Source organism: Conger conger, chromosome 16 (genome assembly GCF_963514075.1).
Source record: "Conger conger chromosome 16, fConCon1.1, whole genome shotgun sequence".
In the NCBI taxonomy this organism is placed as follows: Eukaryota; Metazoa; Chordata; class Actinopteri; order Anguilliformes; family Congridae; genus Conger; species Conger conger.
Window position 1 is genome coordinate 29,957,766 of NC_083775.1, and position 26,788 is coordinate 29,984,553.

The window sequence follows — 26,788 nt, forward strand, 5'->3', positions numbered from 1 at the left end:
GACCACAAACAGGTTGCCAGGGTACCCCCACATCGCAGTGCTACGCGGGCCAGCCATGCTGGCTGTAGGTTTGATCCACAACAAAACGGCACGATTGCGCCCGGGTGTTGGGATGCAAGCCGATACACCCTCACAATATGCACACAGAGGTTGAACATCCTTTCGAGTTAACAAGGTCGTTCGCTATCTGGCTTTTCAGCGAAATAAGCTTAGTGTATGTTAACCGACTGGTTAGCAAAAAACTTCAAAAACAGACTGTTGACGTGTTAGAGGGATGCCCCGCGAGTACCAAATGTATACGACTGCATGGCTAACTAAGCATCCATGCAAAAATATGGTCTTGCTACAAATTGCAAACAAATGAAGGAACGGTGTTTGTTGCATTACCTTGTCCAGGCAGTTCACTTTTTCCGTGGGATACACGACTTTATTACATCTGGCACACGGCGGATTCATCTTTGCAAGTCTATGCTTAGCTCTGAGCTAGGTGTTAAAAATGAAAAATAATAATAAAAAACCGTACCAGTACTCGCAATAGACTAGGTATAACTAGGTTCTCAAATAATGGAGTAGTCAAATTCCTCAAGACTGCCGCCGTTCTGATCGCGCCGCTAGCTGTCAAGAGTACGAATCTGCAAATATTGCGAGGGCGAGTGCGAGTGCAACTCAATCGCGATCCGCCGCGTTCTTGGCTTGAAGAATGGAGAGGGGCGGTACTGTCGAACTCGCATATATGAAACTAGACACTCTCCTCACCTATGCCCCTGGCAGGTGGGCAGGAGCCGGTTTTGTGAGCGCCCCTATGCGTTTCACCGTTCGTCTTGCTATGTGTGTCTGAATAGTGGAAAAAGTGCGATAACAGCTAAACGTGATTGCAAGAAAGATGAGGTTCGATATAGGACTACTTCGAAATTGAGGGTGGCGTTGTTATGCACTCGTCTCCAACTACTTCTCCAGATTATGTTCTGTACCAGGTTACCAAATTTATTATTTTAATTACGTCCAATATAACTTTATTGATATTTTCTAGGTTGTACTAGTACCAGCGATTTCAATAAAATGCGGAAGCTATCGCCACATGTTCAACTCTAGTTGTGTTTTCAGTGTCCCCGTGTGCGTTCTCAGGTTGGGGACTGAAATCATGTACATGCTCCCTTAAATTCGGGAGCGAGCTTTGCGCTGATATCCGCGTTTTATGAGCCAATTTTATGAAAGATCAAGGGGCGGGATTACATTTATCGACATGGCTACGTCTGTTTTTTTTTTCCAAGTCAAAACTAAGCAAAAAATCAAAGCCGTGTTTGCCTATCACACAACAGATCACGTTGCTATGTGATACTTTGTTATTAACCCACCTGCCAAATTATTATAAACGTTAGATAGCTACAGTTGTCCATACATTAGAACAGTACTTAAAGTTTGATGGTCCTGCAAATGTTTCTTCTGGAGTTGTTATGTTAGTCTGTCAAATTTTCATTCGTTTGTTTTGAGCGACCTCTTGTGTCATGAATCAGAACATCCCCTTTTTAATTTCGCCCACTGATGACGAGGCACAACCTTTATGTGTAAAACAAACCAAACGAAAGTAAAATGGGTGACAAATGAAAGCATTCTTAAATATATAATGTTCGGTTATTTTGATGTCTGCTTCAGAAGCTATAACGTTTCACCGCGGCAAGGATTGTTAAGGAGTTACGGTGTGACTGGCCATGCGCTTTTCAGTAGCTAGCTGTATTCGTTTCAGCAAGCTATAACATTACCAGTCCATAAATGAAGACTAAATGCTTCATAAATGATTACCAGTCCAAATGTTGAATTACATCTAGCTTGGTCGAAAATAAAATAATACCTTACAAACAAACAACATGTATCTAGAGACCCTTACTCATATACATGGAAGATTAGTATTACAACAATCGCTCCCTCTGCTACCGAATGGGGGTATAGCTCAGTGGTAGAGCATTTGACTGCAGATCAAGAGGTCCCCGGTTCAAATCCGGGTGCCCCCTTCTTTTGTATCCTTTTTTTCATTTTTTATTTACCTTTTACAAATTTTGACAAGTCAGGCAAATATAGACATCATATCACTCAAACAAATCTGCAAGCACAGTAAGATTAAGTATACATGCAGTATACTTTAAACCTTGTTATTTGGAGTTACAGCAATAGCAAATATATTCACTGGGCAACATGATAGTGCCAAAAAACGAAGTATGTTTATCTTTATTCTGTAGTAATCCCTGACAAAATTTACAGAACTTGTTTCATTGGAGTATTCTAACAGTTGTGTTCCATATATTTTTTATTCCCTAACAAGATTATTATGATATCATAAATTGAACAAAGGTTCAATTATCTACTTCTAGGTATGTTGAAAAATATACATTCTGTTATGTAATATCCAGTTTCTTTAATACGTACTTATTTTCATTCCACATCATTATCAGATTTTATTCAAGCCATCCTGAACAATGGCTAAGCAAAACAAATTCTTCATCGTTTTCTTTAACATATACTTTTCAAAATACTTTATGCTGTGAGCTGTTTGTTAGGTAGGGCGGCAAGTTATTCTGCCCTGTCAATGTTTGAAAATGGCAACAGAAACATGGAATGGACTTTGTGGGCTACTCATTTTGTCCAGTAGGGGGCACTCTCTAGCATCTCTGTGGAGACTGCAGTGGTGTGTGTGGTGGATATGGAGAGAGTATATCAGTGGCTGCCTTATTGTCATGTTGTTCCACTATGAATGTCAGGACCCAGCCAGTCTGTGTGCCTATTCTCATTGCATTATCAAGCCCTGTGCACCCCAGCTAGGTTGTATCAATAGAGATTTGCACATATTATGAACATGACCAACTTGACAGAAGCTGTAGTCTATATACAGCTAAATGTGAGTTATCAGACGGTTGTGTCAAATCGGTTATTTTTCCTGTGTACAATCATATTTGGATTTCAGATAAACCAATGGCAAGACACAGCTATTCCTACATCTTGGAGTGTTCTTGATCTGTTCAACAGTGGAAAAGGAGGTTTTCTTCACAATAGAAAGTATCCCTCAGTCATCCGTAGTGGTATTGTGTGGTCTACCAGGAGAAGCAGAAATATTCAAGCAGCACAAGTATCTTTCCATTTACAAGAAAACATTTATTTATTGTTTTTAGTCTTTAATACAACAATGCATTCTGGGTTCCGTGTCAATTGCTAGAGGGTCCAAAGTGGAATACTCTCATACTGGGGCAGAGTCATGAGAGATGTTACTGGATCCTTGTTGAGAATATGACTCTGCATTCAGTCCAGTGTAACAGACCTGGAGTGGCTTTGCGTGACTGACATACCCGAGTCAAATAAGTAATCGTTTTGGATTCAAATACTTTTCTATGCTTTACCAAGCTTGTCTGGTGTATTGTAACCAATGACGTACTCACAAAAAGTGCAAACCCTGCCTTCTGGTCCTCTTGGTTGGTTCACCAGGCAAGATCAATCAAGCACAGAAAAGTATTTGAACCCAAAACTCAATATATAAAAAATCAGTATTTGAAGTCAAAAGTAAAACGGTACACACTACACATTAGACATGTATACTATAATTTGATGTAGATAAGGCGGCTTTAATACACAAGAAAAAGTAAGATGAATGTTTGGACATACACCATCACCACCAAAGAAAACAGAAAGAAAAGATTCAAAACATAATTATATCCATTGATTTTGACTACGTTCTGCGAAGCAAAGTTAAAGGTAATACTTGTGTTTAATTGTTCAACTCTTCCCCTGCTTTGGTTTGAACACTGTTAGCTTGGGTCATGACCTAGCATAATGCACTGTGGGATACTCCTACCACCGTAGTGCCCAGTGTTCTCACACTTTGATATTTCATTGATTGTAGTGTGGCATCTGGGTAGCTTTAGCCCCACCCCTTTATACAGCTATGGTTTCAGACATACTAATACTATTTTGACATCCAAAATAGTAAGATAGTATGTCATTTTGATGACATATTTGATCCAGGTCTGGTGACTGATCAGTACAAACACCATCATCATGACCACCCCTAGTTACCTATACTGCCCCGCCCCTAGTAACTGATACCTAATACAGTATATCGCTCTGACTAAGGAAGTGTACATATAGCTGCATTAAATAGCAATTATACGAAAGGCTAGAATGCTATAAATAAATACAATTATCAGAAAATAATGCATAGTAAGTCATAATTATGAGATACTAAGTCATACTTAACATCTAAATAAATAAAAATTATGAGCTAGATTCATTTTTTGTTTTTGGTGGAAACAGGTTTCCATAACTTTACGGCAAATTAATTATTTAAAACTCTTGTACAATCCAAGTTATCCAAGGACAGAGCCAGCTGCGCTTTCAAAGCACACAAACGCACAGCAGTTTCAGCATGATTTCAGTTATAATTTTTATTCCAAACACAGTCTTTTAATGCCATCCTGCAACAACAGATTGTTTCACTTGTCGATGGGCACAGAGTGACATGCAGGAATGCTGCTTTCTAAGCTTTCATGCGATTCCAATTTCCCCTGTAATCTTTTCTTCATTAAATGTGAAATGTGTTGAAACTGAAATATTTATCTCAGTGAGCATGAGTGAAGTCTGAAGTCTGCCAGGCCACAATGTTGTGCGTAAAGCAAAAACATAAACATAAGGGAAATGGATCAACCGTTTGGCCGCTATGTCAAACATTCACTCATTACTCCTTGGTTGTAGGGATCACGATACAATGTAAACATTACATGACATGGCGTTGATCAACAAGGCACTTATAAAGCAAAGAAGTTCATGTGTAAAAAATAATGTGAAAACTGACAGCAGAGCTGGCCCGACCAAATGAGTGACATAAGCAGCAGCTTATGGCCCTGCTAAAGCCAGGGGGGGCCTGAATTATTAAAATATATATACATTACTGATAATGCATCATCGTTCACATAAAAGCAATCACATTGTATGAAAAAAATATACATTTAAAAATAAAATAATAGAAATATGTGTAACAAAAATGTACTATTAGTTTGCATTATAAAGATTTGTGTGGGAGACCGTCAGAGTCAGCAGCTAATGCTATGGATGTAGATCAGGCAGTGCTGATGTTCCAGGTTAGCTGTGACTGCAAGCCATAGTCGTGATCCGGTGAAGTTACCGGCTCAATTGAGTCTAAAAAATAACTTGTATCTGGGCAGATAGAGCAGATGTTTAAAATCATTGCAGTTGTAAACAGGTCCCTCTTCAGTTTTGCTTTTTGTAATTTGCATGCGTGTCGTGTTCATGAAAATGTGTAGTTGAGCCAAGTGTTGGTGGATTTGGGAGCGGGTGGGGGAGCTGGTGGTGCCCCCAAATTCTGCTTAGGAACCCTCAAAAGCTCGGGCCAGCATTGACTGGCAGCGTTATAAAGATTAAATGTACATTACTTCATGAAATCAATTTCAGACTGATTCCCCACTGATGATCGAGACGACGCGTCGATTATGTACGGGATATACTCCTACAAACGCACACGATACACCTTCAGATGTTATACCATTGAATCAGCCTTCTTCAGCCGTCATTTCAGGATTCTGGAGTACTACTGTCAGGGCCGGTCCCGTTGGCTTCAACAGCCTGGATTCCAGGCCCTCCTGGATTGACCCACCCCAATGTCACTCCCTTTCATCATCCTATTGTTTCTTGCCGTCCCTCCGCAAGAAGCCAATCCCTGCACAATGGCCCCGCCCCTCCTCAATGATGGCCCCTCCCCCTCTCCACAGGCCCGCCCCCTGCTTCTACACCCTCGCCTATGACCCTGCTCTGTGACCCCACCCCCCGCTCCATGATAGGCACACCTCTGTACAATGGCTGCTCACCACACACGGCCTGGCCCAATCACAGGGCCCCGTCCCCCACTCCACGGGCTTCAGTACTGCTCGTCCTCCATAAGACCCCCTTTCCTCTGACCGCCGTCTTCCACCTCGCTGTAGCTGGAGCCCTGCTTGCAGTACTTCATGGATGGCCAGTAGTTGGTACGCGGCTGTGGGAACCGTGCAACAGATATTAGGAGGAGGGGGGTGGGGGGTGCCTGTGCAGTGCCTGTGCCTGGCTTCTACAGGTGCAGCCAATTGGCCAATTGTCTTCATTTGGCAGTTGTGTGCAGCTGTGTTCACCTGGCTGAGGCAATAAAGCTGAAAGCCGCTGCAGTTTTAAGAGGAGACTTTGTGAAGTTTCAACTTTTTAAGACCTTTAAGACACTGCTGTATTTTGTACTCTTAAGTGTTTTGTGTCATGTTTTCTTTTTCAGATTTTTCCTTTTTTGATTGTTTTGTAATGTGTTGTTTTTTGTATTTTGTATTCACTTTCGGTTTAGTGGCATTTTATTAGCGGCTGAGGTCCAATTGTGCTCCCCGTGGTCCATGGGAGAGGTTGGGCTGTTACACGTGTTTGATCTAATCAAGCAGTTGACTGCACACACTGTCCCATTGCTTATTAATGAGAAAAAATGCCTTTCTGGTTTTTATTAACTACGAGCAAAACTGAACTGGGGAGGAAAGCTTTGGACTTCTTGGCAGCTTGGTCCTGAAGTAACCTTCAGAACACACTCCATTTTAAGATCTTCACTTCATTGTTAAAACTTTAGTGTCCACAGAGCACTGCTGTAGGCATGTAGGGTCTTTCAGCGCACTTAACCCTAGTTATGGGTATGCACTTTGTTGTACATCGCTCTGGATAAGAGCGTCTGCCAAATGCCATTAATGTAAATGTAGCTAATTTTCACCATAATCTTTGCTTTTAATGTGTGAAATCATTGACTGTAAATGTATACAATATATCCTGTATGACCAGTGTATGTTCATCCTCCTGGTAAAAGAGGACCATTGACAGTATATATCGCAAGATGTCTGTTTGATTAAATAAAGGTTAAATAAAAGATCAGGTGAAAAAGATATGCCTATACCTATATTAAGTGCATCTCCAAAACCACATTACATTACATTATTGGCATTTGGCAGACACTCTTATCCAGAGCGACGTACAGTTGATTAGACTAAGCAGGAGACAATCTTCCCCTGGAGCAATGCTGGGTTAAGGGTCTTGACTGGGGATGGAACCACCGACCTTGCGGCTCCCAGTCATGTACCTTAACCACTACCCTACAGGCGACCCTGAAGAACCAGAAGAACAGGAAGTACCAGCATTTAGACAAACATAGCTGAGAAACAGAAGAGATGGCCTTCCTGACACACTGACCTGTATGAGGTAGGAGTGGGTGTTCATGTAGAGAGCCAGCAATATGAGTACGAGGAGCAGCACAGCAGCTGTGACCACGCCTGCAATAATGCCTGAGTGCACTGGCGCCCCCTGCTGCACTGGGGGACCTGGCTTCGAGTCTGAGAGAGAGGAAGAGAGACCGCCATTGGAAGACAACACCGTTTTGGTTCAAAGCATCACAGGAAACACCACGACTGTGCATTAGGCTTCACCAGGCTTCAGAAATATATGCTTATGAGCAGAGATGTGTGAGAGGGTGGATCGGTGAAGTCATCCGATTCTGGGACATTGATATTGATGAGTTACAGTGTTATTTTTCTAGCTGAATATCTGAATGCAAAAATGGAAAAGTTTCAAACACTGAAACCTACATTCTCTCTCTCACTCACACACACACACACACACACACACACACACATCTATGAAGGCTAGGGCAGAATCTCTCGCTTCTTCATCAGAGACTCAATACTGCTCTCAGAACATAAAGCTAACTTCATTAACAATTAAAAAGACACTGACTGCAGATTTGGGACTAAAACGACAAAGATACAAATTTATAATTTGCATCTGCAAATTATTCAATATTGCAATTAAAAACAAAGTGAATGTAAACTAATGCACAATAAAAACAGGTTGTAAAAATGGACGGTGGGAGTTTACTGCCACTTACCCTTGCCTTCGCGCAGAATGATAAGTTTGGTATCGTCTACGGAAAAAAACGGAAATTACTTTGCTGTGTTGAAAATGCTCTCGTGTGGGGCCCAGCTAACACAACACATTCTCATAATGTTCTTGCCATGTTGTGGCAATGTTATAACATTGACAAAATATTCCAGTAACATTGTGAGAATGTTAGCTGGGAATGGTATCACACTTCAGACACTGAGACGCTGAACACCAGGTCCTAAAGACAGGATTGTAGAGACCAAGGGGGTATTTCACAAAGCAGGATTACTGCACTGAGTAAAACCCAGAACAGCTCTTTTCAGTCCAGATAGATTGATAGATTGTTGCATTTACATAGCGGTTTTCTCACACTCAAAGTGCTCTACAGTGGGGAATTGCTCAGCGGGAAACTCATCTCAACTACCACCAATGTGCAGTTGATGCATGGCAGCCATTTTGTGCCACAATGCTCACCAAACATCAGCTGAGGTGGAGAGGGAGAGGACAATTTAAAACAAACAAATCAGGGGATTATTAGGTGAAAGGTTGAGAGAGCCAGGTTGGGAATTTAGCCAGTACCCTGAAGAACCGCCCTGCGCATTGCAATGACTGTCATGGGATCTCTAATGACCCCACTGAGTCAGAACCTAAAAAAATTGGTTGAGACGTTACTTTACTTCAGTCCATGTTCCCTATTTGGGAGAGTGCTGGGTCCTTACCCAGTGCAGTTATCCAGCTAACTCAGTCACCCTGCCTGGTGAAACTCACCCTCTGTCACAGGGCTGTCTGGCAGAGCCCCGGGGGAGAGGGTGGGCTCAGAGCTGGAGGGGGGCACGGCGCTGTCTGGCTCTTCAGGGGCGAAGTCCTCACAAGTGAGCTCTGTGGCCTGTGTTCAGAAAGGCAAGGGGAAATAACCAATAGCTGTGGAGCCGGGGGAGTAGGGTCTGTGACATCACTCGCTGACGCATGCAGTATGTACCTCTTCTGAGCACCCAAATTCTAGCCACTCCTGTCTGTGTCTGTCTATCCCGTCTGAGCACCTGAAAGACACATTGTACAGAAAGACAAAGACACACACACACACACACACACACATACATTCAGCAGGTGAAATAAATGCAGTGTGTACACCGTGAATTGGCTGCTTTCTGTGTCAGAGATGCTGATAACCTGAGAAAACTTCCATCACTGAAAACTGAAAACAAAAGGCGGTCTGTACACTTTCTTAAAGCACAAAACTTATCGTATCCATTTATACTACCCCGTCAAATTTAGTAACCAAAAGCATATACATGTGAAGTAAGAAATATAATACAATAAAGTGCATGTGATAATATGATACAATGAATGTGGCTGCGGACTGTCCATGGGAAAAGCAAAACGACCCTACGCTCCTCACCTCTGAAGGGTATGACACCAGCTGCAGCCATTGGTCACAGCAGCGGAGTGACAGGCTTCACAGTCGCTGTGCTGGAGGCAGGCTGGGGAAGAGAGATCACAAACTATGGCAAACCACACAGTAATGCTGAGAGAAGAGCCAATGAGAACACAGAACCAAACCGAGTCATGACACAACCGACCGATTGAGTCGTCCTTGGTTAACAAAATTCTTGCAGACAAAACACTCTTCTTTAAAATCATTTAGGCAATAAAAAGGCCACACAATATCAATCAATTATAGTTTAAAAGCAAACAACCTTTCCAAAATAAATGATCACACAAATGATCTAAACAACTGAACCGACCAATTGGCTGTGACTTTAACTGTGCCTTGCTGTGATTGGTCGTGGCCCTTCCTTCCCTTGGTCTCTGGGGATACTCACTTGGCAACGGGATGAACTCGAAGGCGGAGTGGTTGGTGATCTTGGTGGTGTCAATCTCTACCCGGTGGTACTCGTAGATCGTCTTGCGTTGGATGTCTGCAGGGAGAGCGTTGCTTCAGTATGTACTCAACACTCAACGAAATTTGGATCACTTTCAGTTTTGTAATATTTCACCAACCTTTTCATGAATGAAAACATGCACTGAGTGGTAATATGAGTCCGGATAAACATAGCCATTGCTCAATGGTACGCCTGATCTAGCCTCTGTGACTGACAGACAGACAGCTCTGTGACTGACAGTCTCTCTGTGACAAACAGACAGTCTCTCCGTGACAGACAGACAGTCTCTCTGTGACTGACAGTCTCTCCGTGACAGACAGACAGCTCTGTGACTGACAGTCTCTCTGTGACAGACAGACAGTTCTGTGACTGACAGTCCCTCTGTGACAGACAGACCGTCCCTCTGTGACAGACCTGGGTTTTGTGGTGATGGTGCTAGAACCATGAACGCATCAGACAGGCCCGCCTTCACAGGATGCTGAGTGGAGCTGATCATCTCCATGGGCAACGGGACCTGAGAGAGAGAGGGAGAGAGGGAGGGAGAGAGAACAAGAGACAGTGAGAGACATTGGCTCATTCTGTCTGTGTTCCATAGCCAATTTCATGCAAATATATTAGTTTTATTTCCGGCAAAGATTTGGCTAAATCTGTGCATGTGTGTGTGTGTGTGGTGGGGTATGGTGTGGTGTGTGAGTAGGTGTGTCTCAGTGTCTCACGTGCATGTGTATGTGAGTGTGTGGGTGTTTTGGCAGCATGTTTGTGTGTGTGTTGCCTGGTGTGTGTGTGTTTGTGGTGTGGTATGGTGGTGTGTGTGTGTGTCTTGCGAGCATGTGTGTGGGTGTGTGCGTATTGCAAGCATGTTCGTGTGTGTGTTGTGCGGTGTGTGTGTAAGATAATGACTGTGTGTGTGTGTTTTGGCAGCATGTTTATGTGTGTGTTCTGTGGTGTGTGCGTATAAGAGAATGAGCGTGCGTGTGTGTTGCGTGCATGTCTGTGCGTGTTTCCCCGGCTATAAGCCTCCGAGCAGTAATGTCTCTCACGTCTCTGTAGCTGAAGACGATGGTCCCGCTCCGACGAAGAGCGGTCTGGAAGGTGAACTCTCCCTCGGCCTCCCGGCCCTGCAGCCGCACCCGGTCCCACTGCACCACAAACACCTCCCCTGGGGCGGGACCACACACACGCATCACATCAGGTCAGAGGTCAGAGGTCACCATACCAGCCCTGTCCACCACCGCCAGGCTCCCCGCTCACCGTTGTCCATGTACTGAACGGTAGAGCTCCGGGAGAAGCTGGGGTCGAAGTTCGCCATGAGCGGGGCGATGTACTGAGTGGCCGTCAGCATGCGGTGGGTGACCTCGCCCGTGAAGATGAACCCTAGGAGAGGTCGAAGGTCAGAGGTGAGAGAGAGGTCGAGTGATGCTTCGCCTCCTCGTTTCCGCTGGTCCCTTGCCGAGCTGGCCCATCGGTCGGGCCCGGGCCTTAAAGGTACGATGTTTGTGTTAAAACATTGGTAGGAGACCATTGTAATTCCCTTCCTATGATTGAAAAAGGGTCACTGATATGCTGACTCACCCTCTGCATGTGCGTAATGTCCTTATACACACACTTCAAAATATGCAGTTGACAGACCGACACTCTGTACCAAAACATTGTATAGCTGTACAATATTTCAAGCTCATTGACAATTGGTTGTAATTGCCACAGCCAATGGCGTTTCAACGTCAGCGCGTTTACAGAGAAGAGGGAGGGATAAACAGTGCTGCGGTTTGACGGTGTTTGTTGCCGCACTTCCTCTCTAGAAATCTGAAATGACCGAATGTACCTTTAATGTGAACAACGTTCTGGCCATGAAGGGGATGTGACATACACACTGAGGTTTACAACAGCACGCCTGGACTTGACAGCTGACAGAGAGCCCACCCAGAGCACCAGCTCTGTGGAACACTGGGAAATGGAGTGTGCGGTCGAAAGAGCCGTGGTCTTTCAGCAACATGAGCATTTCCAGTGAAAGTGATGACCGCAGAGGGCTTTCCAGAGAACTTGTGAAAAGATAAAAATCTTTACCCAGCTGCCAATGGATAAAATTGACTCAAACACAACATACTGTATCAACACTAATAGGACAACACAAACAGCAGTCCCTAACTAATAACATCAACATCTTACAATGTTTCCCAAGGTGATTCCATAAACATATACTCCCAATTATTGTAGCTGGATATTTCTTCTAAAACATCCCATGGTACTACCATGTGAACTAGATATAATGTTCATGGCATCATTTTCTGGCCAGACCCAAATTTGACTTTGTATACTTTTTGAATAAATTATCTATTTGACTTTATTTACCTTGAGGCTGTTCCTCAACCAAAATAACCAAAATATTTACCAGTCTTGAGGTTTGGAAGTCATACACCAAGTGGTGCTGATGTAGTAAGCCATCCAAAAAAAAAAGGACAAGCAGCACAATTTAGCATTTTTAATGACCACAACTTTTTTCTGAGCACAATTATGAAAATATCATAATCTGAAAGTAAATTGTTTCAGAATACACAACTTCTGGTTTTTTCCAAATTTTTATGCTAAAGACACCCCCATTTAAGAACCAACGTTTCTAGAACGACAAATCCAATGATACTAACATGTTCTCTATTGAATAAATAAAGAACATTTACACAGTGTTAAATGTCAGAAGTAAAAACAAAGTAGCCACCCCCAGCACCTTTCTGCAAATTGTACCTAATCCCACCCATGTTCTGTAGTTGTTATTATGTCCGTTAGTATGCACTTATTGTACGTTGCTTTGGATAAAAGCTTCTGCTAAATAAACGTAATGTGAGCAAATGTCATCCATCTTAGGAATTTGAATCTGTTATTGAATGGAATTGTTCTTCACAAGCTTTATTTTTTCTATTCAAACAAAGACAACTCTAATTTCATAGCTATGAACCATGTAATCGCATAACCACACCACCAATAATTAGGATCTCACTGGAACTGTTTATAATGTATTTTTCTGTACTGAATCTGCTTTTCAGTGACCTCCCTATCTTTGGCCTCTCTAATGAACAGTCTGGTTCTGTTCTGACCCGTCTGAATGTCACTTTTGTTTTGCCCACATTTCATTCTTTAGCAATGGTGCTATGACAAGCCACTTAATGTCTTAATTTTTCCATTTGCAATTACATCATTTGGCAGACGTTCTCCGGAGTGACTTACAAAAGTGCTTTGAATTACTCATGAGACAAATCACTACTGTCTACAGAAATTGTACATTTCTAAGGGTAAGGGAAGGGTAGGGCAAGTTTTCATTTTGACAGAAAGCACAGGGTAGTTCAGGTGTTCTGAGTGGTGAAACATGGCAAGTGTCTCTGCTGTTCTGTGCTGGCTTCAGCGGGAAGGTGGTCCCACCACTTAGGAAAGGAAAGGGGAGTGATATTGAGATTCACTGGCTCCATTTATGAAATTCAGAGCACTACGCCCTGGGAGGGCTCAGCAGATGGTCTGGCTGAAGAGATGTTTTATCTGAGCATCCGATCGTTAAAACGAAAAAATGTCTTAGAGGCTATCGTCATTTGTAGATTAACAGATTTCTGTGTGCTATGATGTTTGAGCGCTGAAATTACAGATTTTCTGAGTGAATGTATGAACACACCCTTAGGCCGGAAACATACCCTTCAAAAATATGCGAATGGAGATGCTTCCTGCTACGCAAAGTCGATTTAAACCTTACTGTACATCACCTGAAATTCTTACAGCAGTGCGAGCTGCAGTGAATGGCGTAAAGACGAGGGACACTATATCAGGCGACAAGCGGACGATGTTGTGCCGTTTGTGCTCACTGTCCTGGATCACCCCCTTGAATTTAATTGGGCCCTGCGTGTATAATGCATGAGCCTGGCATTTCCGTTCGCATACTTACTCAGGGAATGTTCCGGGCCTTAGAGATGGAGCTGTGAAGTGACCGACTAGGGATGTATGGAACAGCTAAGCTGGAGTGTAGGGCTTGACTGCAGCCTGGGGGCAGGAGGGAGCAGCCCTGTAGGTCCGCACCTGGGCACCTGGGGCCGACTGGACCTACGGCTAGCCTTAACGTCACATCCGACATAGCATGTGCACCTAGTCGTATCTTTAGACGGTGCAACAGGCATAAACATTGAACACGACATCAGACACAGCATGTGCACCTAGTCGTATCTTTAGACGGTGCAACAGGCATAAACATTGAACACGACATCAGACACAGCATGTGCACCTAGTCCTATCTTTAGACGGTGCAACAGGCATAAACATTGAACACGACATCAGACACAGCATGTGCACCTAGTCGTATCTTTAGACGGTGCAACAGGCATAAACATTGAACACGACATCAGACATAGCATGTGCACCTAGTCGTATCTTTAGACGGTGCAACAGGCATAAACATTGAACACGACATCAGACACAGCATGTGCACCTAGTCGTATCTTTAGACGGTGCAACAGGCATAAACATTGAACACGACATCAGACATAGCATGTGCACCTAGTCGTATCTTTAGACGGTGCAACAGGCATAAACATTGAACACGACATCAGACATAGCATGTGCACCTAGTCGTATCTTTAGACGGTGCAACAGGCATAAACATTGAACACGACATCAGACACAGCATGTGCACCTAGTCGTATCTTTAGACGGTGCAACAGGCATAAACATTGAACACGACATCAGACATAGCATGTGCACCTAGTCGTATCTTTAGACGGTGCAACAGGCATAAACATTGAACACGACATCAGACATAGCATGTGCACCTAGTCGTATCTTTAGACGGTGCAACAGGCATAAACATTGAACACGACATCAGACACAGCATGTGCACCTAGTCGTATCTTTAGACGGTGCAACAGGCATAAACATTGAACACGACATCAGACATAGCATGTGCACCTAGTCGTATCTTTAGACGGTGCAACAGGCATAAACATTGAACACGACATCAGACATAGCATGTGCACCTAGTCGTATCTTTAGACGGTGCAACAGGCATAAACATTGAACACGACATCAGACATAGCTACAACCGACTTAACGGTTAAGACCAATTCTCTTTTTTACGTCCAGCTGGTGCAACCGGCCCCAGACCCCACTCAGATGCCAGCTGCCTCAGAGCCAGCAGAGGGGAGGAGCAGGGGCGCTTAGCGTGAGATTCTGGGGAAGCTGAGCACCAGCCGGGCCGCAGAGGTCTGGGCGAGCTGTAGGGAAGGGATTCCAGCTTTTTATCGCAGGAATGCGTGACTTATTTTTGTTCAATGCCGGCCTGTTTGCACCAGCGCTAAAGGCATTAAATCGGATAAGGAGGCGTTTTGTATGCTACTTGCCGACAGTGGACCAGTCAGCCTACAGCTGTCAGGTTAATGTCTCTGAGGTTCTACCATATAATATACTAAATATACACTCACTGCGCAATTTATTAGATAGACCTACCCACCAGCTTGTTAAGGCAAATATTTAATCAGCCAATGATGTGGATAAATGCATTAGAGCATGCAGACAGCTGTATTTCAGACCAAATGTCAGAATGGGGAAGAAATGTGATCGAAGTGACTTTGACTGTGGAATGATTGTTGGTGCCAAACAGGGTGGTTTGAATATTTCAGAAATGTCTTATCTCCTGTGATTGTCACACACAACAGTTTCTAGAGTTTGCAGAGAATGGTGCGAAAAATAAAAAACATCCTGTGAGCAGCAGTTCTGCGGGCAGAAACACCTTGTTAATGAGAAAGGTCAGAGGATGAGGGCCAGACTAGTCAAAGCTGACAGAAAGGTGACAGTAACACAAATAACCACACATTACAACAGTGGTATGCAGAATAGCATCTCTGAACACACAACACATCAAAATTTGAAGTGAATGGGCTACAGCAGCAGAAGACATAATAAGTCTAAGAAATAAGTCTAATAAATACCTAATAAAGTGCTCACTGAGTGTACATTCCCATGATGCTGGGAGTTTATCGTCCTGAACATGGTCCTGTACAGTAAGCATGTCTTCAGTAATAAAACAGATCAGCTGGATGCCCATGTGGGGGACAGCCTACCGCTGCAGCCCCAGTTAACCTCAAGGGCAGGGATGGAGACTCGAAATCCCAGAAACCAACGCTCCCAACTCACCAGTACAGTACAGAGAGCGTCGATATGGGAGGCTTTTAAAAGCAGGCTAAGACAGTCCCGAGACAGTGGGCAGAGGCGTATTGTGGTGTTGCTGAACGGCTGCCACATTGTGAAAGAAAGGTCTTGCCTCGTGGGGAATTGGACAGAACTGGCAACCCGAGGCAGAACAAACACAGTCAATCTTACCGCCAGCCATTTGTCTGCTGAGCAACATACCATACCTCCAGTTGCTATGGTGACTTGCCTCAGGTAATGTCCATAAAAGGGGAAGTCAAAGGACAGAGCTACTTGCTAGAGGGGGAGAGAGAGAGACAGAGAGAGAGAAAGAGAGGGAGAGACAGAAAGAGAGAAAGATAGAAGATGAGGAAAGAGCAAAAATAAATGCTTACTCATCCACCCCCACTAAAATCTCTTTCCCACCCGCTTTTATTGTTTCAATAAAATTGTTCATTTTTATTATGTGCAAATGGGTGTGTAGTTGTATATGAATGTGTATGCATGTGTCCATATACACTCAGTGCCCACTATATTTGGCAGACCTGCACTGTACACTGTTCATTAATGCAAATATCGAATCAGCCAGTCATGTGTCAGGAACTCAATGCATAAAAGCAGGCAGGCATGGTCAAGAGGCTCGGTTGTTGTTCAGACCAAAAATCAGAATGGGGTAAGAAATGGGATCTCAGTGACTTTGAGCACAGAATGATTGTTGGTGCAAAACAGGGTGGTTTGAGTATCTCAAACTGCTGATCTCCTGGGATTTTCAAGCACTACATTCTCTAGAGTTTACAGAGAATGATGCGAAAAACAAAAAAAAACATCCAGTGAGCAGCAGTTATGTGGGCAAAAATGCCTTGTTAATGAGAGAGGTCAGAGAAGAATGGCCAGACTGGTTCAAGCTGACAGGAAGGTGACAGTAACGCAAATAACCATGGGTTACAACAATGGCATGCAGGAGAATCTCTGAACACACAACACATCAAAACTTGAAGTGGATAGGCTACAGCAGAATAATTCTAAAAAATCTAATAAATACCTAGTAAAGTGGTCACTGAGCATATGTATGTGTCTGTATTGTCTTTGTGTGACTGTATGTGAGTGTGTGTGTGTCACTGCGAGTGTGTGTGTGTGTGTGTGTGTGTGTGTCACTGTGTGTGTGTGTGTGTGTCACTGTGAGTGTGTGTGTGTGCGTGTGTGTGTGTGTCACTATGTGTGTATGTGTGTGTCACTGCGAGTGTGTGTGTGTGTGTGTGTGTGTGTGTCACTGTGTGTGTGTGTGTGTGTCACTGTGAGTGTGTGTGTGTGCGTGTGTGTGTGTGTGCGTGTCACTATGTGTGTATGTGTGTGTCACTGTGCGTGTGTGTGTGTCACTGTGTGTGTGTGTGTGTGTGTCACTGTGTGTGTGTGAGTGTGTGTGTGTGTGTGTGTGTGTATGTGTGTGTCACTGTGTGTGTGTGTGTGTGTTTCTCACCGCCGCCTGTCGGTGTGTGTTGGACAGGATGCCGTGCATTCTGACTTGACCGTGCTGCGGGGCCTCCATGTCGACCCAGAGCTGATCCGTGTGCCACTCGGCCGGACCGAAGCTCCTCCACGAGTAATACATGCGAGAGTCCTCCTGAGAGACAGAGGGAGGGAGAAAGAGAGAATACCACTGTTTACTTTACTTTTCTGCTCATGAATTGACCTTTCCTTTGTTTTCTTAAACAGGACCAGGAGAGATTTGTTCAGTGCACATCTGCAGCCAAGTCACAGAGTGAAAAGTGATGCGTAGGTGAGGAACGGATAAGTGGAAGGCAAGCCAGAGACAAACGAGTGTGTGTGTGCTTGTGTGGATGTGTGTGTGTGTGTGCTTGTGTATGTATGCATGCATGTGTGTGTAGTATATGGGTGATTATGCAAATAGGGGAGCTTTGAAAGTAATTGTTCCTTCTTTTGTTTTTACTCCCTTATAACAGCTTTCTAAACTGAATTGAGTCTGACTCATTCTAATCTCACAGTTTTGTTGTTGTCCGAAGAGTTTTGGTCATGTATTTTAATGAGAAAAACATACATTCCAAAACAAATTTATTTAAAGAAAAATAAAAACAATGAATTTCACTGACAACAAAATGTAATATAAGCATTTTATTTTTATAGAAAATATACCTGTCCCATGCCACTGGCATCATTCCTATCACAACAGCCAGCAATAATGCTTGTACATGAAGTACCATGGAAACAGTTACAGACAAACAAATGTCAGATGTCACTGAACACACGGATTGCAAAATAAGAGTATGGATTTCCGCACTTAGATATCATTTGTTCACTTAGGGTATCTTGGGGCTGGAGGGGGGCGGTCTATAGCATCCACAACACGTCAACATGCACACAAGGCAGGCTCCCCCCGCTGTCTCTCACCACGATGTGCGTCTTGTTGTCTGGCAGGGTGTCGATGGCCAGGCCCTCCCCAAGCTGCCGCTGGTCCCTGCGGGTCCTCCTCGCCTCCAGGGGGCGCCCTCCAGTCCATGGCGACAGGCCATACAGTACATCTGCCCGAAACACCACACAGACAAGTACATTTAACAGTTTACCAAAGCAGGTTGTAGGGGTAAGAATGGCTTCAAGTATCTCATGTTTCCTAAAACAGGAAAGTAGCATGTGAAATAGATTTTTCTGAGACAAGTAATACAATTCCAGGTATTGTGTGTGCCCTGTTAAATGTTATGACAGAGGAAAAATCAATTGGCCTACTGATAAAACCTACCTAAACATACCTAAAACTCCCCGATTCTACCACAAATGTGTGTTTTTCAGACATAAGCAGTCTTGGAAAAGTGTGAAAGTGACAAATGTTGAAAGTCTTTAGTTCCACTGCTTCTGAAAGTTTAATTTGAGTTGATTAAAAAGTGTGTCAATAGATTCGGGAGTCTATTGTCTGATTCCATGTTGCAAACACACCTGAGGAGTTAACTGAAGTGAAGGCAATCTTCAAGCAACTGTTCAGAGAAAAAGTCTCCTCACGTCATGTTTTTGGAAACGCACATTAAATTTTCAAGAGCTGTCTTGAAATTGTGCTTGAAGTACCTTGTGCATTTTCAAGACATGTCACCATCTCACCCACCCACCCCAGGCTACCACACTTTGAGCTAACTTATGCTTGTGAAGCCCCGGAAGTCAGACTGTACTGTGCATATTGAGTTCCCATTAAAGTGAATGGGGAATTTCTGACTAAAAGTTTCCCAAAGTTATGTTGAAACTTTAATAATCATTACATTACACATGAACGGTAGTTTGTGAAAATGTAATACGATATGAAAATTTTAATGAAAGTGTTCCAAAAACTTCTGAATCATAACGACCATTGTTTCACAACTGGTACACATAATGAAACTTCCGACCACAAAAAAAATAATAAACTGACGATGGTTTTCTTTGGTTGGTGAATCACCTTGGTTTTCTACACTGAATTCAATGGACAGCAAGCTCTTTTGCATGCAACGTGCGAGGCTGTTTCCCATCATTCTCAGGGTTTGCCACCTGACCGCTCCCACCCTCTCCAGTTCCTATGTACGCTCTATGACAACCCTGGTGTAGAATCCACCTAACCAGCTTGAAATTATCAGCTACCAGCTGTTTCAAAACATAGCTTCAGCTGCTCAAACCACATTCAGTATGGAGCTGCTCAACCAGCTACCAGCTGTTTCAAAACCTAGTTTCAGCTGGGTTGTTTTCAGCGGGGAACACTGTAGTGAGGTCAGCACCCGCGACACTGGCCCATACCACATTGGTGAAGCCCACACATTAGACCCTACAATCATGCGCATCCTTGGCTAGGTGCATTTAGTGCCTAGCCATTATGGGAAAAACACTTAAATGAGGTGAAACGGGATGAGTGAAGGCCTGTAGCGTAATGGTTAAGGTAAATGACTGGGGCACACAAGGTCGGTGGTTCTAACACAATAAGATCCGCACAGCCGTTGGGCCCTTGAGCAAGGCCCTTAACCCTGCATTGCTCCAGGGGAGGACTGTCTCCTGCTTAGTCTAATCAACTGTACGTCACTCTGGATAAGAGCGTCTGCCAAATGGCAATAATGTAATGAAATGAGTGAACTGTATTGGAGAACAGCTGCATGGAAAGGGCGCAGATTTACATTTAAATGGAAATTAGTAAAGGATACATTCCGCAGACATCAGGAAGTTATTATTTCCACACAGCGAGTGGTCACTGTGTGGAGTAGCTTGCCAGGACATATAGTGGAGGTAGATACACTGCGGGATTTCAAGACCAGGCTTGATATGGTGCTACATACTATTAGGCTTGAGTGGTAGGAACCAGAGAGCACCGCTGAGCTGAATGGCTTGAATGGCCCGTTCGCATCATTATGTTATGTTATATTATGGCTTTACACTGCACTGCATAGGAGTGGCATTCTAGTATCAGGTGCAGGGAACAGTACTCATAGCTCAAAGGTTGTAGGTTCAATTCCTAGGAGAAGCCCTGTCATTGTACCCTAGAGAAAGGTACTTACCCCAGTGCTGCTGTATTAAATATCCAGCTGTATGAACGATTTCTTATGCACAACGAGCTCTGAAACAAGAGCTGCAAGTGCCTCTCAGAACATCTGCTGAGTGACTCAATGTAAATAACGTAACTGCAGGACAGAAACAGGGGAGGAAGAACGAACGTCGACGTTTCATCATCGCTGAAATAACTCATGACACACACACACACGCAGCTGCGATGCAATGTAATCCGACAAATCTAGCAAGGCAGAACGAGACGTGTTTATCAACTTGGAATGAAAGCGTTGGCTGCTCCGGGAGGTGAAGGTTTCAGCCAGCCCCACATCAATTTACGCGTTTTGCAAGGCCGCGTCAAGGCCTCCTCATCTTCCGTTTTCAGCGTGAGCTTATCGAACTGAGATGTGCTCAGCGGAGTCAGATAGCGCTTCACAGCACAGCGGCGGGGCTATCTGCTCCCCCAGACCTGGCATCCAGCAGGGAATAACAAAGACTCACCACCACCCCCATCCCCCTTCTGCTTTTCTGCAACAGAAGTAACATGACATCTATTTTGTGTCGGCTCCTCTTGTGCCATTTGCCCAGATGGACTTTCTGTGCCCAGCAGACATTTTGGCCATCGAACGACTGTTCATCTTGGGCTTTTTAATTGTAAGAAAGAAAATGGAGTTCACTTGAGTGCAGAATAGACTGCCTGTGCCAAATTCTGACCTGTCGCATGTTGTTCCAACAGCAACTCAAGTGTTTCCGACAACAGGGGACCACAGAGAGACAATGGGGGAGGGGCATGGTGAGGGCTGAAGGAAACGGCACAGTAGAGGACGTGTGTCTGTGTGTGTGTGTGTGTGTGTGTGTGTGTGTGAGGTGAGGAGGGGGGACTTTTTCCTATTATCAAAAGTCTAACTGGTGAAAACGTTGTTGTCAACCACCAGGCTAATCCATCCATGGCTGCATGCCAGCTGCAGTAATAGCCAGTGAACGGTTCACCGGTGTGAAAGCGATGATTGGCAGAGTTCATGGACCTCATAATGAGCAGATGCAATTAGTTCAACAGGAATGGCTCTCTGCAGCAAAACACAATGATTGGTTCACTGCAATCATCGGTGAGTCACAGAGAGCATAGGGCAACTCATTTAAGGGCTGATGAAACCTGCACTGTGCCTTCATTACTGGGATGAAATTATTTCAGCGTCTGAACCCTGTCAGAACTGCTCTCTACTTCTCTCTCTATCCCCTTCTCTCTCATTCTGCCTTTCTGCCATGAACAAGCAAAAAACAAAAACTCAAAGAAGTCAACCGCAGCCATGCAAGCCGTAACCCAAAATTAAATTTCCTGTGAGACAGACAAAACAGGGACGAACCTAATTGGATGTCTGACCTCAGTTGTGCTGTCAAATAGACAAAACACAATGAATAAACATGAATGGTTGCTGTGTGTTAGCCATTTTGCTTTCTCTCAGTGATGTAAACTGCATTTCCCAGAAGGCTTTGCATTTTCATCCAGGCTTTATCTCTTTGGCTGGACCCATGACCTCTGTCCATTGACGGCACAATTTCCTTCCTACTCAGCGGGAAAAAAACCCGCATTCAAATCTCCCGACCATAGTGCAAAGTGCCTTGACACTTGAAAAGCTTTGGAGAGAATTTATGGGGGAAGCTGTCAATCAACTGGCCCAGCTCTACAATTCCAGCCCCGTCTGTGAAGAACTCCGAACGACGCTGCACAAAAGCAGATATGTTGATAACTAAACGAATGACAGGCGAAGAACATCGCCAGAACTGAAAGATTCTCACACAAGAGGCTGCCATCTTTGATCTTCACATAATACGGCTCCATTATTATCCAGTTCTATGTTTTCAACGTCTTAGATTTAGTCCTGCACTCCCTCTGCGAGTTCATCCATCATTCAAACAGATGGTTTGTATCCTGTTATTGAGGAGGAAAGAGGCTTTCCGAGGGTAACCGCTCCCACAGATAATGAAGACGTGCGCTAATTAATCCAGCAAACAAAGGCGTGAGAGGGGTTGCTGCCAGGTCATGAATCTAATCTAACGCTGGCCGGAGTCACAGAGCAGCAGCATGTCCTCAGGGGAAAGAGTAGCGTCTTCGTCTCAACCTTGATCAATAACGTACTGAGGAGGTCCAAAATAAAAAGAGGAAACGTCCTTGCATATATTTACACTTATGTGAGTGGTATCCTCACAACGGCCGAGTACGCTGACTGAAGCCATAAGTTAAGCCTGTTTTTCTCCATGGCCTTTTCTCCCTGAGTCCTTACCAAGTAGAAAATTGTGACAAGAAATTATAATACAAATAAAAAAAATAAAAAAATGAGACAAGGAAAAGGAGGCATGGGGAGGATATTGCAGAATGGACAGGGCTAATGAATAACAATTATTATAAATTCATAATTATAATTTCTACAAAAAGTTTCAGTGAGATTTCAGTTAAATCTTACATTTCATTACAAAACCTTCTCAAAGACCACTCAGAATCTAGCTACTCAAGAGGCCTATTGTTCATTTAATTTAAAAAAAGGGTATTTAACTAAAAGCAACCTTCCTGGAAAAAAAGGGCCTGATCAAACATGTTGGGCTACTTGTGTACACCTTATCTGGAACCCTTCCGTATGCAACTTACCACGTTTTTTCCCCCATGCGGTCTCACCTTGCAAACAAGGTTCAAGAGAACTACAGCCTATGTCGCTGACATCGCAAGGACAACTTTCGGGACGTAAATAGTGTACGCGCAGATACTTGATAGTAAAGAGGTGTGTCTAACTATGACGTCACCACCACTATAAATACGTTCGCCCCAACACACTAGGCTGGCAGAGTAACATTCTAACCCTAACTCTTTGTACTTCTCGTAGGCATGGTTACTGTTTTGTTCCTAGCTTTCAGGAACCTCACGGGGAGTTTTGGGCGTTCTGACGGAATCCGCGTTAAAAAAAAAGTCTAGAGGCTTACTCTGCCAAACTCAGTGTCCCGGTGAGGTGTGCCATGGCCGCGGACAGCTCGGCTGCCGCTAAGAGTTCGTCTCTGAGGCCGGGTTACTGCTTCCCGGGTAGCTAATGCAAATCTGAGCAGATGAAACTGAACGCGGCGGTACTATTTGCGAATCCTTTCTCATGGACCCGCAAGAAAGCCCGCGTTCAAACAAATATATGGTGTGGACCGGCTTGTACACGTTTTAATCTTAAATTTGGTTCGCTACATGCGTGTTATGTAATAGTGTAACGCTAATTATGTTGAATCTGTTTTCGCGTACAATCAGTTTATCGTTTTTTTAGGCTGTTCGTAGGCCTCAATTTTTCTAGCTAATCAATAATTGGTAATTTAGTCATTTGCACAATCGCATCAAGCATGATAAATTGACAATTAGATTTAGAAATGTAATTTAAAGATTAATGCATGACAAACTGGTTCGTAAACGGCCCTATTTGCGAACTTGGATAGCCACATCGACACATTTTCAGTGGTGATCACGTTAGCTATGATTCGATGGGTAGCTTTGTTGAAGTACATGTATTCTGACCGGTGTGCACGCCAGGGGGAATGGTCCAAACTCCTTTAAAATGGAATAATTACGGTTGTGTTTCCCCAAAAAAATACAACCCACCGACAACAAGGATCCGATCTGCATTTCTGAAACCCAGTCCTAAAAACGTTTAAAGTAAAATGGAAATCTTTACCATGATTGCACATTAACTACGCTATTGGAGAGTTAATACGTTTCTTTTTCTCGTGCCTGTTTGACCCACTTCACCTCTCCCCCAAAACGTTTTGGAACCTTCTAGTGCTTCTTCGAGAAAGGGTGTCAGCCTCCAGTCCTGGTGCATTGCTGTGTCTGCTGGTTTGTGATGTGTATCGGTACCATTGATTCATGAGCATACACATGGCTCAAATTGGTCTCCAACTTTGTGCCAGGTGTATGCTGGTTTTTATTCCAGCCTCATATATATATAATTGGTTAAATTATTTGCTGAATTAGGGCTGTAGATTTGCATATAATGTATATGTGACATGTTATTTGTGTTGTCTAAAGAACAACAATGGCTGATTGAGTAATTGGAATCAATCAAGGCGGCATTAATTGGTTGGAATGAAAACCTGCATACACAGCGCTCTGTAGCAATGAGTTTGAGACCAAGAGTCCATACCTTCCTGAGATCTAAATTGGCTGCTGATTGGAAGGAAATCACAAAAACCTGCACACATTGCAGCTCTTGAAGACTAGTTTGACAATGGGTTCATGCATTTGTTTATATGACCGAAATCACGGGTGTCCAGTCTTGCCAGAAAAAGGGACTGAGTGGGTGTAGATTAACTTGACTGTTGATTGAAAGGACACTAAAAATACCACAGCCCACCAATCGGCTAAATCACAGGTGTCAAAATCCAGTCCTGGAGGGCCGTAGTGTCTGCTGGTTTTTGGTGTGTTCTGGGTTCATTCAAGTCATTGAATGGTTAAAGTATCCACATGCCTTGTTCTCAAGGCCTTAATTGGCCTTAATTGGCAGCTGATTGAAAGGAAACCACAAAAACCTGCAGACACTGTGGCCCCCTGGGCATTCAGTTTGACACCCCTGGGCTAAATGAATCCCTGCAAGTGCAGTGCCCTGTCACTTATCCCCCGGTGTCTTTAAATATTTAGGCGTCAACATCTCGCATACTCTTAAAATCGCTCCACAAGGGGTGTCTCGGTGGCGCAGCCTGCAGAGCACTAACCGCATGCTCATTGTGAGCCGCAGTTGGCAATTTGTTGCGTGTCTTTCCCTCTCTCTCGCCCCCATTCTTCCTGTCTCTATATACTGTCCAATAAAGCTGAAAAAGGCCTAAAAAATATCTTTAAAAAAAATCGCTCCACAAGAAGAATTGACTGAGAAGATTAAATTAGATCTTCAGAGATGGAGCGCATTACCTCTTTCGATCGTGTGTCGAATTGAAACAATTAAAATGAATGTGCTACCTCGAATTTTGTTTCTTTTTCAGACCCTTACTCTCTTTCTCCCCAAGTATTTTTTAAAACTCATTTAACACTACTATAATGTCTTACATTTGGGCTGGTAAATCCCCTAAGACCCAAAAGAAAACTCTCCAGAGTCCCAAGCAAGGCGGGGGCTTTGCCTTACCCAACGTGTTGCTGTACTATTGGGCTGGTAACCTTCAGAAGTTTAAAATATGGTATTATTCCCCCGACATTAATTGGTGCGTTGTAGAAGCCAACTCTTGCATTTCATCCTTTCTTCCTGCATTACTTTTTGCTCCCCTCTCAGTTCGTCCCTCCCAATACACAAGTAACCCTGTCGTTCTTTCCTCATTAAAAATCTGGAGACAGTTTAGACAACATTTTGGATTAAAATCTCCTTCTGTCCTTACCTCAATTTGCAAAAATCACCTGTTTTTACCCTCCACTCTAGATACAGCCTATACACATTGGAAGAAGAATGGCCTGGTCTCTTTTTGTTTTGTTTTAATCAGACGTTTTGTAGTTTTGAAAACCTTATCATTAAATTTGGTAAAATAAACCATGGTCTGTTTAGGTACTTTCAACTGCGTGACTTTGCAAGAACCCACTTTTCACCCTTCCCTGTGTTGCCTGAGAAAACAGTGTTGGAGAGCATAATGAATCACAAAATACTATCATCAATCTATAATCATCTCCTTTCTTCAGAATTACCCTCCCTTTTCTGACTAAAAGATGCATGGGAAAAGGAGTTGGGGTGCGATTTGGACGAGGATTGGTGGAAGGACGCACTGCTGAGTCAACTCCACTTGCACATGCGCTCGTATGAGTCACATCCAATTTTAAGTGGTTCACAGAATCCGTTATACTTGAGCTAGGCTGGGGAGATTGTTTCCTGAGGCTGATGATTACTGTGTCAGGTGCTCTCTCTCCCCTGCAGACTGCGCACACACATTTTTTTCTTTTTTGACACCCTTTCAGAAGTTCTCAACCAGTCCTTGACACCGTGCCCCTTAATAGCTATTTTTGGTGTTTCTCCTGTGGCAGGTATGTTTACCAGATGTCAAGCTTACCGTGTTGCGTTTGCATCTCTCATAGCAAATCATCATATATTGCTACATTGGAAGAGTCCCAACCCCCCTGGCACAAGCTCTTGGTTAAAAGACTTAATGTCTTTTCTCCACTTAGAAAGAAATCAAGTACTCGGTCAGGGGATCTGTGAAAGGATTCCATAAAACATGGGACCCATTCCTCTTCTATTTTAACTCTCTAACTTCAGTGGACTCTTAAATACTCATCCTCTTTTTATTGATCCAATTTTTTATTTATTTAATGTTATAGAACA

General features: G+C 43.7%; 2 protein-coding genes and 1 non-coding gene across 5 annotated transcripts in view; 1 reads left to right on the forward strand and 2 right to left on the reverse strand.

The window, feature by feature from the left end:
- Nucleotides 1–975, reverse strand: part of LOC133114726 (LIM and SH3 domain protein 1-like) — a 36,503-nt gene extending 35,528 nt beyond the window's left edge. Inside the window, exon 1 of the mRNA XM_061224310.1 lies at nucleotides 388–975. Within this exon, the coding sequence (XP_061080294.1) occupies nucleotides 388–456 (69 nt within the window). The 5' untranslated portion in view covers nucleotides 457–975. The remainder of the gene's footprint in view (nucleotides 1–387) is intronic.
- A 962-nt stretch (nucleotides 976–1,937) lies between these two features.
- trnac-gca (transfer RNA cysteine (anticodon GCA)) lies at nucleotides 1,938–2,009 on the forward strand. The gene has a single exon. It is a non-coding gene; the product is annotated as a tRNA-Cys (tRNA).
- Nucleotides 2,010–5,796: 3,787 nt separating this feature from the next.
- LOC133114602 (plexin domain-containing protein 1-like) overlaps nucleotides 5,797–26,788 on the reverse strand; it is a 32,041-nt gene continuing 11,049 nt past the window's right edge. The window contains exons 1-14 of one of the 3 annotated variants that reach the window (XM_061224128.1): nucleotides 24,244–24,319; nucleotides 18,372–18,502; nucleotides 17,443–17,586; nucleotides 16,193–16,262; nucleotides 11,064–11,186; nucleotides 10,853–10,971; nucleotides 10,227–10,326; nucleotides 9,753–9,848; nucleotides 9,329–9,410; nucleotides 8,909–8,969; nucleotides 8,698–8,815; nucleotides 7,934–7,969; nucleotides 7,243–7,382; nucleotides 5,797–6,028 (exon numbers count right to left, since the gene is read on the reverse strand). In XM_061224128.1, coding sequence (XP_061080112.1) covers nucleotides 5,915–6,028; nucleotides 7,243–7,382; nucleotides 7,934–7,969; nucleotides 8,698–8,815; nucleotides 8,909–8,969; nucleotides 9,329–9,410; nucleotides 9,753–9,848; nucleotides 10,227–10,326; nucleotides 10,853–10,971; nucleotides 11,064–11,186; nucleotides 16,193–16,262; nucleotides 17,443–17,586; nucleotides 18,372–18,502; nucleotides 24,244–24,316 — 1,407 coding nt within the window. In that variant the 5' untranslated portion in view covers nucleotides 24,317–24,319 and the 3' untranslated portion in view covers nucleotides 5,797–5,914. Of the gene's footprint in view, nucleotides 6,029–7,242; nucleotides 7,383–7,933; nucleotides 7,970–8,697; nucleotides 8,816–8,908; nucleotides 8,970–9,328; nucleotides 9,411–9,752; nucleotides 9,849–10,226; nucleotides 10,327–10,852; nucleotides 10,972–11,063; nucleotides 11,187–16,192; nucleotides 16,263–17,442; nucleotides 17,587–18,371; nucleotides 18,503–24,169; nucleotides 24,320–26,788 lie in introns of those variants that run through there. The other 2 variants (XM_061224129.1, XM_061224127.1) reach the window with 2 other exon arrangements.